This window comes from Pantherophis guttatus, chromosome 1 (assembly GCF_059756535.1).
Source record: "Pantherophis guttatus breed Tessera chromosome 1, ASM5975653v1, whole genome shotgun sequence".
Classification (NCBI taxonomy): Eukaryota; Metazoa; Chordata; class Lepidosauria; order Squamata; family Colubridae; genus Pantherophis; species Pantherophis guttatus.
The window spans coordinates 319,601,143-319,615,430 of NC_142063.1; the positions used below are offsets into that span (position 1 = coordinate 319,601,143).

General features: G+C 38.8%; 1 protein-coding gene across 2 annotated transcripts in view; it reads left to right on the forward strand.

Moving 5' to 3' along the window:
* Positions 1–6,355, forward strand: part of KIF13B (kinesin family member 13B) — a 147,755-nt gene extending 141,400 nt beyond the window's left edge. For both annotated transcript variants that reach the window (XM_060693089.2, XM_060693090.2), the window contains one exon: positions 450–6,355. In XM_060693089.2, the coding sequence (XP_060549072.2) occupies positions 450–748 (299 nt within the window). In that variant the 3' untranslated portion in view covers positions 749–6,355. The remainder of the gene's footprint in view (positions 1–449) is intronic.
* The last annotated feature ends 7,933 nt before the right edge of the window (positions 6,356–14,288 follow it).

The following is a 14,288-nucleotide window of genomic DNA, read 5'->3' on the forward strand; positions in this document are numbered from 1 at the left end:
ACTCCCGCCCAAAGACCAGGAGAGTGGGGGCCTGCCTCCACTCTTGGGGGAGGATATTCCAAAGGACAGGGACATCTGCCTCTATTTCTGAGCTTCCATATAATGATGAAAGTCTTGATAATATATGCTGAAAATATGCCATAGAAAGTAAAATGTTTATTATAAGACTGTATCATTACTCTGAATTAATTTGTGCAACTACCACCTCAGTTAGCAGGAAGGAGAGGCTTACTTTCCTATGTAATTTTTATGGAACCCAGGAAATATTATTGGCGGTAGAGGAAATAACACACAGATCCACTAGGAAAGTCTCCTGTGTGCTGATGTGTAGCCAAATGCTACCATGGGGTGCTATGTCATTGGGCAACATGTAGTATCCTTAGCCAGATGCATTTATTTCACAATTTAATGAAACAACCCTTTTCAAAGAAAATCTCTTTATCTCAAAGGGAAGAACGATGGCTCAATTGGAGGCCGGCAGTACTTCAAATGCAATCCAGGCTATGGGCTCCTGGTGAAGCCAAGTCGAGTCAAAAGAGCTACAGGCTCTGCAAGGCGCCGGAGTGCTGGAATGAAACTACAGGCCACAACTGGGACCGCAACTGAGCACCGGCGGAGTGGCACGTTCTCAGGCTCAGCCTCCAATTTGGCTTCTTTGACTGCTTTAGCCAAGACAGAAGGAGGATCAGTTCCACAGACCGAGAAAAGTAAAAAGAACACAGAAAACAGGAAATCATGGGCTACTTGAGAGCGTTTCCCAATGGTCATGTCTACCTGGCTCGCAACACTACTGTGTGAAGCTGACCCTTCCTTTCTTCCTTCCTTCCTTCCTTCCTTCCTTCCTTCCTTCCTTCCTTCCTTCCTTCCTTCCTGAATGGCCTTTCTTTGCACTACTAAGCCAGTTGGAGGAGATGGTTGATTTGTGTCAGAGTATATGCGTACTCTCAATTTCTCTTACTGAAATTTGTTGACCTTTGTCATGATGGAGTAACAATGAGACTCTTGATGCAAATGGTGACCTTTCCCAGTGTGTTCTTCCAAATCTCTCCTTTCATTCCCCGGCCGTTCAAAGGAAGTCTTCTATAAGAGATGTTGGCAGGGCTTATTTTCTAGAAAGACTGCCAAATGCTGCTTACTATCAAAACATTGTCCTTCCAAGGCTCATCATTAAACCACAGTAAACCATTGAGAATCATAGAATTTGGCAGATCACAGCCTATTGGAAAAAGTGCCTGTCTTCTTATGATCTTTAAACTGTTCTTGTTGATATCAGTGGAAAATATTGTCTCTTATTCTACTCGAATGGCGATTGGAGATTAGCCTACATGCATGTTGCTTTTCTTTTCTTTTTTTTAATTCCCAATTTTTAATTCTCAATGTGTTAGATTACAGTCTAACACAGGGGTCTCCAACCTTGGCAACTTTAAGACCCAGTCTTAGGGTCTTAAAGTTGCCAAGGATGGAGACCCCTGGTCTAACATATCTGACCTTTTCCATAAGGCTTTGCTTTTTTCCCCTCTTCTAGTGATTTATTATTATGGTTGACTGCAGAGTCAGCCAGATGTTTTGATTGGATTTGGCTTTTTTTTTAATCAACCAATCATGTCCTTCCCAAGGACCTTGGGTAGGGAGATGTTGTTGTTTCATGTTGTTAAAGGTATTATTAGTATTATTATTTTCAGCATTCCCTTCAGTGCTGTTGTATTTATAAAGTAAACCTCGGCATTGGGCATTCTTCGCCTTTGTTTTAAGTAACATAATGCAAAGAGGGAATTCAAAGCCCTAGAGGTAGGGTGGGCCTTCCTTATGATCTGGATTTTCACCAGTGATAACCCTGACTAAACTATGCTTGTCCATGTTGCTAGAGCTATATTATTTATTTGTTATTTATTGTTTTCTTTTTAAAGAGAAGCGTAGGGAATCCCTTGCGACTTACAATCAACCCACTGCCTACTGTTGCACAGAAACACACACGGTTCACGGTAATCCGCTTCTTTCCATATACTCACGCTGTCTTCCTCCTATGGAAGAAGAGGGGGTGAATTCAAAATGAATATACGTTATATATGCCTGCAGGATTTTGAGGTCACAACTTGAATGCTGCGCGTCATTTCCATGGGTGCAATTGGATCTTATCTGCAGAACTTTCAGCCAGCAGTGGCTTCTCCATGGCTTGAAAATCTCTTTTGGAAAAGTCCCAAACAGGGAGATGAAATTAGCTTTGTTGCCCAGATAGAATGAGGTTTAGCTATTTTTAAAATGAGGGCAAATAGCTCAGGGGTGAATCAGATGCTTTGCCTGCAGGAGGTTCCAGATTGAACCGAGCTACAGAGAGTGCTGAGAAAGGTCCTTGCTCAACAAACACTCGGGAGAACAATTGCCAGGAAGCTGTGTTACATGGGCCAGGGGTTTGGCCTCGGATAATCTGGCTTCCAATGCTCCTGTGAAAGACTGCAGAAATGTCCAAAGTAAAATGGTTGGAAATTGAGCAGAGGGATTTTATGGAGAACATTAGGCAATGGCAGACACACCTAAATGATGCCAATGAGAGGAAAAATCTTTCGGCTCCTCGGATGTAGCTAGCCACCAAAAGATATCGGAGACTGAGAAGGAGAACTGCTGGAATGTCTAAGGCAGGGGTGTCAAACTCAAGGCCCGGGGACTGGATCTGGCTCACGAGGTGCTTAGATATGGCCTGCAGGGTTGCCCTAGAAACAGTGAAGGACTGGTCTGAGCTCCATTTTTGCTGACAGAGGGTTGCAGGAGGCCATCCCAGCTGGAAACAGAGCTCGGGAGCCCGTTTTTGCTGGCAGAGCACTTAGGCCAGCACAGCCCCCCACCCCGACACAAGTGATGTCAAGTTAGTCACACCCACCCTGGCCACACCCACTCTGCCCCCCTCTCCCGCCAAGTTAAAAAACAACCCTAATGTGGCTCTCAATTAAATCAAGTTTGACACCCCTGGTCTAAGGGTTTGCTTAGCAGCCTATAAATTCTCATGACCTATATTTTTATATCCTCCTTCCATATGCTGCTAATAGACTCTCTTTGTACTGGTGAGCTTAAGGAAATTGATCTAACTATTACATCTTAAATGACTTCCTTCTGTACTAATTTGATTTTCTAACTGAAGAAAACTGTTATACAATTAAAGCTGCAGCTAAGGAGAATGAGGAAACTGGCAGCAGCGCTTCGCAGTTTCCAGAGCGCCTTCATTTTCTTGCTTGCTTTGTGTATATGGAATTGGAATATTTTATGCGTGTAGAACATTTACATGATTTCAAGAGGTCTTTCTTTCCAACAAAACAAAAATCATTTTTTTTTAAAAAAAAATCTTCCTGCCAATCCAGGCAGGATGAAATTATATTGAAGCCTTGTTAAAATCAATGCACTAATAATATTCTTAGATTTCTGCCCTCCTTCAAGATAGTTTTATTAGGTGGATGACAAACACTAGAAAAATGGTCCACCACTGTCCTGCTTACAACTACAACTTGGACGACTACTTTCTGTTTAGTTACCTACTGTTGAATTTTAATTTTTTAAATAATTTATTTTATTAGAAGTTTTACAAAGGACATAAAAATTAACATCAACTAATAAAAATAAAAAGCAGAAAAGGTAGACAAGAAAAAGAAAGAAAAAAGATAAAAATGCAGAAAGAAAGAAGAAAAAGATGATTATTTTTTTTTGATGTGCAGGCCTTTTCTAAGTTTTTTACATGCACTTTATCCTAAAGCAGGGCTGTCAAACTCCTGTCCCGTAGGCCAGATGTGACACGTGCTGGCCACACCCACACCCAGTTTAGTGAAGGGGGAAAATGTCCCAATATGTCATGTGATGCTGCCTTGACAACGTGAGTTTGACACCTAAAGGAAAACAGAGCTAGCCTCACAAGAAATGCTGACAGACTGTGGACAATTTAGAGTTTCTTTAGGGCTGTGATTTTCAAATGTTTTGAGTCCACATTACAGATCTTATTGGTTTTTTAAAAAAATTAAAAATCCCAGGATCCTTATCAAGAGAGCATTCCAGTGATAGAAAACTGGCTGCATGTGAGTGAACCTTTTTATTTTTGCCCTTAGACTCTCACATAAACCTATCAAGTTTTCACAAAACTCTAGCCTTCCATGGGATGCAGTTTTAGAAACCCTGATTTAGATACTTGTAAATTTGGGTTCATTATAATCTCTCTACCTCCTCTCTCTCTCTCTCTCCATCTCTAGTGCTGAGTCTACTTCTTCTCCCAACAATGTAATCTGTATTTTATTCAGCAACCAAGCTACACTATCTACAATGCAGAATAGCTTTCAAGGATTATTTGAAAAAATAGTGAAGGAAGAGGAAATAAGAAAGTGTTGATTTAAAAGCATACTGAGGGGGTAAAGAGATTCCCACTGGTTTTCTGGACTGGAAAAGTGAACTTTACAGGACAGAGCCTTTTCCAATAGTAAAATTCTTCTCTCTCCCTCCTCCTTCCCCAATTAAGCTCTATTTCTGTTCTTAAAGCAAATAGAGCAGGGATGGCTCTGGTGGAATAAGCTGAAGAGGTTTCCCCAGCTTGAGTAATCAGGAAGCTGTGTTAACAAAGGCAATTGCCTTGTTCAAATGGGTTTTGAAATATTGTTGAGGTTCTGCTTAGAAAAGAATATTCCTTTTGTTTCCGTCCATTAACTTCTAAAGCAAAAGCTTTCTGAAGTGCTCTACTCAAACCACCAGTCTTCTCTGCAACTAAGAAGTCTGTCTTAAACATTAAAATATTTCTAAAATGTTATCTAATTGATTTACTGCTGCATTCCTTTTGCACATGATTTGCATCCAACAATTTTAAGCAAAACAATGTTGTGATGGTTGTGATAGGCATCTGTAAGACTGCCTTGCAAGAAATGACATGTAATTCCAATAGCTACAGCTGTTTCATTTTAGCCAGGCCACACCATGGTGCCTTAGTTCAAAAGCTGGTTGACCATTACCCCTCCCACATATCTCACTGGCAATTGATTTATACTGCAAGCTTGGTTTTTTTCAGTGTGTATGGTTCAGTATCCCATTCTGAATGTTTTGGTTGCCATCATCTTCCTTTGTCAAAGTTCATACCTTTGTGGAAGAGATTTGAAGATTAGAAAGTGGTGAAAAATGTGCATGATGAGCATGTGCACCATGCAGCCTTCATAGAGAGGCTGTGTTATTTCAGTCTTGTCTGTAATATGTCAGAATTGGAAATTGACCATATCATGTGATGAGCAACATTAGTAGATCAGCCATGTAGTTGGAGCAGTTCCTTATAGTGAAACTAGGATAATGAATGGCTCTGTTTGTAAATTGCCCTGACAATGTACAAAACTCTTACGTTGAGATAGTATGGCATTGTCACTTAAAAGTTCTTAGGATCTAGGTTCAAACTCCCATTTATCCCCAAAGTTCACTTGGTGCCAATGGAAACTTCTACCAGATCTTTATCTAACAGGCTGCTTGTTACTTACTTCAAGTAATTGAAGTAATTTAAATGGAATTTAAATTAATCAATGCAAAAATTATATAATTCTCTTCTACATAAGTCTTCCTTTTATATCACTCTTCATAATCTTGATTGGTGCTGACTTATATGTTGCACCCATTGCAACATGCTAGGCAATGTTTAATAATGACAATTGGCACTCCATGGAATATAGGAGCCTGCATGATTCAAAGGCATCATCCTGTCTGTAGATTCTGCTTGAAAATTGAGACTCTTCATGGCAGATGCAACATCTCTTTACAGTTCTTACACAGTTCCTTTTCAGTGTCACAATGCCTTTCTTTTGGGCAGAAAAGTGGGATAAACTAATATTATTTTGTATCAGAATTTTAAAGTCATTTTTACAGAGATGAGGCCAAAAGCCACATGGAAAGCTATTCGGCATGACAGTATTCGCAGGGCCTCTCATGACTCTCATCACTGTCCATCTAACATAACTTAATGTTCACAGTTAAGGTATCCTGAAAGACCTACTGTACGAATAGAAGATGAGCTTGTATTTGGAGAACAAGATCACCTTCCAAGCAACTCTACCCACTAGGCTATTCAAAGCATTTCATTGCCTGGACACTAACTTCCTGTTTTTGAGAAGCTGTTTCTTGTCTGTTGATTTGTCATTTTGTAAATGTTGGGAACCTGTATATAAAGAACAAATGTTGAGACTGGTTTTCCAGAAGTATTGTTGGTTGTACCTTTTTAAAAGATGCTAAAATCCAAAGATTCTTGTAATGAAGTGTAAAGTTTGTAATGCTCTCTCTTGTATTATATACTAAACTTGTAATATTGTACCATATCTGTGACAAATGTTACCTAAATAAAATACTTTCCTTCTGTCAAGCCTCGTTCCACTTTTTCACCCTTCTTTTCTTAGTCGACTAATGCAGAATTGTTGGTTTAACTAGATTGGAATGAAAGATTCATACAATACATAGTCCAGGTCTCTGTTTGCTTAAAAGAGAAATGCAATTATATTGTCCAGCACGTGTTCTACAAAGTGAACAGATTTTGCACTATTTTTCTTTCTTTGCAAAGTTTACCTTAAGGTCCTCTGTGTGTGTGTACACAAAAAAACCCCCTGCTTACTTTTTTCTTTCCTACTGAGAGATTAAAAATGTACCCTATAGCACAAGGTAGATATAATTATAATTATATTGTTTGTTATCGGTTGGACACGACTTTGCAACTAACAATAATTATTATATTTTTCAAGATAGATGAAACTATATTCCCTCATCATGCCAGATTGAGCTGTGGTGCTCATTTTATGGTGCTGTGGAATGGTGGTTTTCGTATATTATTTTTCCTCAAATGAATTTGTAGGTTTTACTGATTGGAGCCCCAGCCATTTTCTAATGATATACAAACTGCATAACTCGTTCTAAAAAGAATACACATTCTGCTGGACTGAACATAGCTTAGGTTAAATAACTTACAGCTATATATTTACAGCTATACATATAAACATGTGCATCACACTACGAACTTTTGCCCCGTACAACTTCCTCTGCCATTTTTGTAAGCTAAATAACCCTCCATTCCTTGCAAATATGGTTTTCTTAATGAAGCTGCTCTAGTCACGGAGGGCATTGCCATTTGGTTTAGTGGCTAGAGTAGAGTAGAGTAGAGTAGAGTAGAGTAGAGTAGAGTAGAGTAGAGTAGAATAGGAGTATTAAGTATATTTGCCACCTTATAAAAATAATAAAGATGGGATACATACAACAAATAATGTAAGCCTGGTATTAGCAGTTTAAAGTCAACGTAGGGGTTTTTTTGCCTGATAATTGCCACATAAATATCAAAATTTAGGGAAGTGACCACCAGAAATCCTAATGGTGTCCTGATAAATCGCTGATTGTGTGTTCATGCCGTGTTGCGCATTCTGTCTGTTAGGACTTCTTTCCAACTTTCAGTACGTAATACATTTCTTTAAAGCTCATGTGTCATGCCATTAATCTGACAAGAAAACTTTTAACCACTTCACTAACTTCTATACTAAAAATATGTGTAATGTGTATTGTACTTGCACAAAAAAAAAGTCACCATGCTATTCACCCTTCATATGTTTTGTTCTTGTTTTAATGAAATGTCAGTTTGCTTTGCTTAGTTTTGAGAGCTATGTCCGGTAAGCTAGAAGGAGTAAACAGGTGCTGAATGTTTAGAGCAGAGGTCTCCAACCTTGGCAACTTTGTGAACTTCAACTCCCAGAATTCCTCAGCCAGCTTTGCTGGGAGTTGAAGTCCACAAGTCTTAAAGTTGCCAAGGTTGGAGACTCCAGGTTTAGAGGGTCTCCTCTCTTATCCAATCTCTCCTAAATTAGTTTAATTAATAACCTGACCATTGTCAAAAATCTAGGAAGTTTATATCTCCATTTTTAAGCTAGTTAATATTGAAATAATTTGCAAGACCTTGTCTCTGCAGGACTCAAACTAATTCTTTAGTGAGTTATTTCATTATGCCAAACTGTTAATTCAAGCATGATTTTCAATATGTATGTATGTCAGTAGTGGGCTTCAAATCCTGGCGCTACCGGTTTGCTATTGGTTCTGTGCATGCGCAGAGTGTTTTTGATGATGTCTGGGCAGGTGGGCGGAGCCTCCTGCTGCCGCTACTGGTTCGCCCGAACCGGGGCAAACCAGTAGCAACCCACCACTGATGTATGTATGTATGTATGTACGTACGTACGCTATGTATGTATGTAAAAATAGCCTGATATTTCCAGGATTTCTACCCTACATCTCTTCTCTACATCCAACTTCTTTATATAAAAAATAGTATTGAAATTATTATTTCCCAGTCCTAGCTACAAAGGCAAGTCTGAAGGACCAATTCCATCTTTATGTTAAAAAAGCATCAATTCCATATTGATTATTATTTTTAAAAAATCCCTTTCAGGGGGGTAATATCTGGAGTTTTCCCCTCTACTTCGTCCTACATTTTGTCAAACTACTGAACATATCTCCTTAAAAGTTTATAAACCAGTTGCATTTGCTAAGAGTAACAGTATAATACATGTCATCATAATCTCTCACAACACAGGGGATCTAAGGCTCCATTCTGCAGTTCTCCATAAATACTTTTGATGCTGACAAGATGGAGCAACTGTCTCATACAATATAAAGTAGCTTTCCTACATGTTTGCACCATACTTCTTTTTGTATGGTGAATCTAGGGCAGCTTCTAACAACCTGCAAGCGGGACTAGCCATGACTTCTGGCTATGGGACTAGGATAGAGAAGGTTGACTATAAACGTTCTTAAAGCAACTAAAGCTTACAGCTACCTCTTCACCTTCTGCAAATTGCCGAAATCCTGTCTATCCCATGTTTGGGCTCCCCATCATATAGCAATCTTTATCTTTTTTGATCTGGTTTCCCATAGAAATGATTGATATCTAAAACCTTATAATAAACAAACAACTAACTGAATACTGTAGACCCATGTATTCTGCCAAAGAGGTGGCCAACCAGGCTCTAGCTAGAAGAAAATCTTCTTCGTGTGACTTTGTGTTTTACCATGTATAAAAGCAGAGCGTTTTGGGGAAAAAATGACATCAAAGCAGGGTTGTTTTTTTTCAGTTATACATTTTAATTTTCTAGTAGGTACAATACTAAAATAAACACAAATTAAAAAAAGTTTATTAAAACAAAACTGTACAAAAAAGCAGTTATACTACAATTTAATTACAGAACAGTCTACTGTCCAAAAAGGCACTAATAATCCAGAATAGGAGATACAATGATACAGGACTCATTTGTTTTTTAAGCTAGTTTTTAATCAATACAATAGAGCACTTGTTTCTTTCCCCATTCACATACAGAAACAAGGACTTCTTCCACAGTCAGTACACACTGGTATAAATATGAGCCCTACTTAGAAAGATGTAGTGTCTCTCTCACCCCTGGAAGAAATGGTAAGGGTCAACAGTATGAGGCATGTAGCTTTAAAAGGAGAGAAAAGGTTTCCACCTGCAAAGGAAGAACCCTGGGAAACTAAATGGGAAATCAGTCAAGGACATTTCAATGTACAAAAGGCTCTCATAGCGTTAAATAAGAGCTTATACATAACTTTTTTTAAGTTGAGGGAAAAAAATTCTCAACGAAAGTTACACTGGAAAAATGTTTTGGAATTTAACATCCTGCATGTTCTCATACAACGAGGTAAGAACAGGATAGTTGTCAATGCTCCCACGGTTTTTCTAAAGAGTAGTAAGCCTCTTGCATTTTCTATTTTGTATTTCATCGTAGCCCGTTTTGGAGATTTCAGTGGAACACCAGCCTGGGTCTCTAGCCTGACCAAGTTGTATTTATATCAACCAAGACTGTGAGGTTAATAACCATTCTGAAAGTCAAATATACTTTAGAGGCAAAGAGGACAGATGCAGGTTTGTGGGAACTTGGCTTGCACTTTTCAAAGAAGAAATAAATCCCTTGACAGATTAAATTAACTGATAAAGTTAAGTGGCAGTTCCACTAATATCCTTCCAAAGAGGGAAGAAATATGAAAACTGAGAAATATTAATCAGATATGAGATAATCCTAATTTTTTTCTCTCATCACTCTACAATTTTTTTTAATCTTCCTATTTAGATTATTTGCTCTTTTATTTTTTTAATAGAATGGTTATAGGATTGGAATAAAAATATGCACAAGATACTTTGGGCATTTAAGACCATCCTACTTTTGTTCAAATCATGGCTACACTAGTCTGGCCTTTCAGTTTTCAATTGAGTAATAATTTCAACGTGGCTAAATGCCTTTGCCCTCAATTCCTGGGCTCGTGCTTAGGAATCTAAAGCCTGTCTGATTGACAATGATTTTTTTTCCTTGACGGAATGCCTTCACAAAGATATTTGGGATCTCAAACCAAAGACCGCCGAAAGCCTTGACCAACTTTAGCCAAGTGCCAAGTTGCTTCAGGGAAATAGAAATTCACTGACAAGATTCAACAACTTTGGAAGCAACTATGCCAAGTCCCAACAAAGCACATGTTGACATTGCTAAAAGCAGTGAGTTCTCAAACTTTTGAGAGTTTCTATATCTCTGCAAAACTAGTGGCAGCGTATACCCTGGCAATGGACCATTTTGGGGAGGAGGGGTTTAAGAGGAACAGGGGGAAGAAGAGAGAGACTGCAGCTTTTTCAAAAACTGTGTCATACATAGAGAAGACAGAGACAGAGAGATGAATGTTAAGAAAAATAAGTAGCAAAAGAAATTTGATTAAAAAAAATTCTCTCACATCCTATACTACATCCTCCTTCTGCTTAGCAGAAAATTGTACGTACACAAAAATACAAATACACAATTTTGTAGAACAGTCTGATTTTAATATATTTATATATATTTATATTTATATGAGTGGCAGGTTAATTTATTATATGGAGCTTTTTGCACTTTTGGCTCATATGCAACAAGGCTTATAAATTCAGCTTTAGCTTTTCATTCAGGTTTTTATTTTTATTTTTTTTTCTTCTTTATATAGCTTTTTAAAACAACTGTTTTATTCATTTTTTTTTCACATTTAAAGCAGCATCCAATCTGCAATAAGAACTGGTGGCAACAGCAAGGGGGTTGGAGAGTAGGGCGATAGACAGTCCAGTGTGGTTTGTGTGTGTGTTATCTATGCATATGTCAAAAAGGACGCTGAAATAAAAGGGATTGTGGCTGCAAGACAGGGAGACACAGAATTACCTCTTGAGGTAGGCTGAACTCAGTTATGGCAGGCCAAAACAACACCAGGCAAAGTGTCGGAGTGCCACCACAGTAGTGGATCAGAGAGGAACACAAGGAGAAAAGAGACAGGCAGTCCTGGAATGGAAGTTAGAAAATGCACAAACTTGGCTTGCCCATAAGCTACAGCAACCTGCAATTGATTAAGCTGCGATGTATTTCAGCTCAGAATGGAAGGAGGAAATAAATCTGGTCCCTCCTTACCCTCTTACACGAGGCATATTCACTTCCAATTCCCTAGTATAATGTTTTAATGCCTTCTCTCCCCATTATCTTAAAACAATGTTCTGGAATGAAAGATAACAGGTTTCTTCCTACACTGCTGGTTCCTTTCAATGCAGGAATCCAGCCAATGTAGAAATGAAATGTACTAATTGGGGGGTGGGGGGGGAAAGGGAGGGAGGAGTCGCTCAGACCTTTTTCACATTCATAAAAGATTGCTGGGAAGAATAGTTCATAACTTCTCTTCTGCACGTAGCAGGAAATGCAGATGAGGAGTTCAAAATGCAACCTTCCAACAAGGCGGCACTTTTTATGCAGAGGAAAATAAGAAGAGGAAGGAGGTGGACATGGACTCGCTTGCTACAGCACTTTTCTACAGCAATTCTTTTGTTAGGCTCTCTCATCATGGCCGTTTCCAAGATTATAAAACAATCAGGCAAGTGGTCAACAGTTGCGTTGGATTGCAATTCCAATGATTCCCAGCCCACAAGGGCAGAGTCAAATGGAGGGTGGGGGTGGGGAGAGAGAGAGAGAGAGAAAGAAAAGCAACTATGGTTGCTGTCCAGTTTATTCCGGAAGCTAATTCACATTCTAGGCTGCCACGTCCTCCCATATCAGAAGGACAAAGACCGGCAAGGCCAGTGTCTCCTACATAAAACCAGGTTCAGTTATCACATTAGGCACTTTTAGAATTGGATACTAAACATGGGAAACAGATTCTGAGCATCCTGAAAAACCAGGGAAACTGCTCAGTGCCATCTGCTATGGAAGTTAGCTCTTTCATTCACAGCAAATGGACCACAGAACTCACTGCTGAAAGTCGGTTTCCAAAGCTAGTCTTGTCTTGAACATGGGAGGGTGGTAAATGGTCTTGCCCGTTTAGACATGAACTTCTAGGGGATAAAGCTATTGCTCCCCTTCCACAACATCACAAAGCAAGGCAGACTTCCTCAGCTTGATGCCTCTAGATAAAACTGCATTTCAACTCTTATGTGGCTCTGTTGTGCTAGCTGGAAATTTTAGAAATTGACATCCAACACAACTGGAATTATGATAAAGGAATTTGCTTAAATACCCTCTTGAGATCCACATAGAACATCAGAGTTCTTCTCAGAATTATCTCAATCACAGAACACATTGATTTTAGGAAGACAATTGGGTATGATTATCCACAACAAAAGTTGCAAGGAGTTATGGAATTGACAACCAACAAAAGAACTGGGCTTCCCTATATTAGAACGCTATCATACCAAAAAGTTAGCGTTTCCTATCAAAAAATCAACTTATCAACTAAATCACATTTTGATCACAAGCTTCCTATGTATCTAGAAAAATGGCTATTGTAAGTCTCACACAGAGCAAGTAACAAATCACTAGAAGAAGTATTTTTCCTGGACAATAGATGCTACCAGCATTTTGCACTATGTTTTCTCTAGCTGGCTGAGTGGCTTAAATTGCTTGCACGGTTCAATATATTTTGCTCAGTGATCAAAGGCTGAAACTCATAATCGTTATGAATACGCCACGTTCGGAGGCAATATATTACTGAATGCCCGTTGCTAAGGGACTCACAACATAGTAGGAACAGAAAAATTAGTTTGTTTGCAATTTCAGTTAATACAAGCGTGGGAGGAAACTGTTCCACTGGAAGAAAGCTGATGTTACTCATAGAAGCTGCAACTAACATTTTATCAAGGGAGTCTTTTCAGGAAGGATGATGTCAACTACAAGCACAAGGAAATCCACTTATTGCCTTAAAAGTCTTTCCAGTCCAGGACACTGAAAAGAAGAGTAAATAGTATAGAGTGTTAAAAACCAGCGACACTATTTTATTAGGAAGCCCTTTTTAAAAACATTTGCTTCTAGTAAGAAATCTCTCATGTACTTGTACTAATAGTTTTCCAACAAGTTTCGATGTCTCCAATACCATGTCTATGACTAAGAAGAATGAATGAATGGAAAGCAAAGCAACATTTATAATATAAACAGATGCAGGATGCACAATATGAAATGAGGAGGGGGGCCAGTTGATGTAGAATGTTGTTGCTCAATTAGAGTTCTCTTCATGTGTCTTGACTCACAAATTCCAAAGTTCACAGTTAGGATTCTGACTGGAAATCATGGGATTGTAGTCCTCATATTTGGGGGCAGCATCGTATTGTAGACGGCTAGTCTATCAGAATCATATCTCAAACATTACATCAATCGAGTCTGAAGCCAATCTCAAAGCACTGCCTCTAAATCTAAGACTACAGAAGGTAGAACTGGGTATCGTGGACGCTCAAGAATTGAGAACTCATCCTCCAGTAGCAGCAATATTACAGTGATTTCAGAGAACCAGGCAATTCTGTAGTATTGAAAATATCCCAAGGCAACACCCTTCATCAGTTATTGAGAAAATATAATTTAGATTGTAGGTGGGCAAGAAGCTGAGAATTCAGACACAATTAAGCGATGCTTCTAGATCAAACTGCTTAAGATGATTCACAAACCATACTTGCTCATGGAGCAAGTAAAATATTCTATTCTATTATTCTATTCTATTATTAGTAACCCCAATTCCTCAACTATTCATAACGTAGGTGAGACACCTAATGAAAGATCAGAATGCTATATACAAAGCACAGATAAAAGCTCATCTTGGAAAGGCATTTTGGAAAGGCAAGACAAAAAATCAGTTTTGGGGTGCTGAACCCCAAAGCAACAGAGGATCCCAACAGAGGAGAAGAAAAGCCAATCACAATTTAATTGTTAGTAACAAGAAACTTAGCGCCTGAATTCAGTTAAAATGAAGAGCATTCAAATGCGGTAAGAACTTGTAAC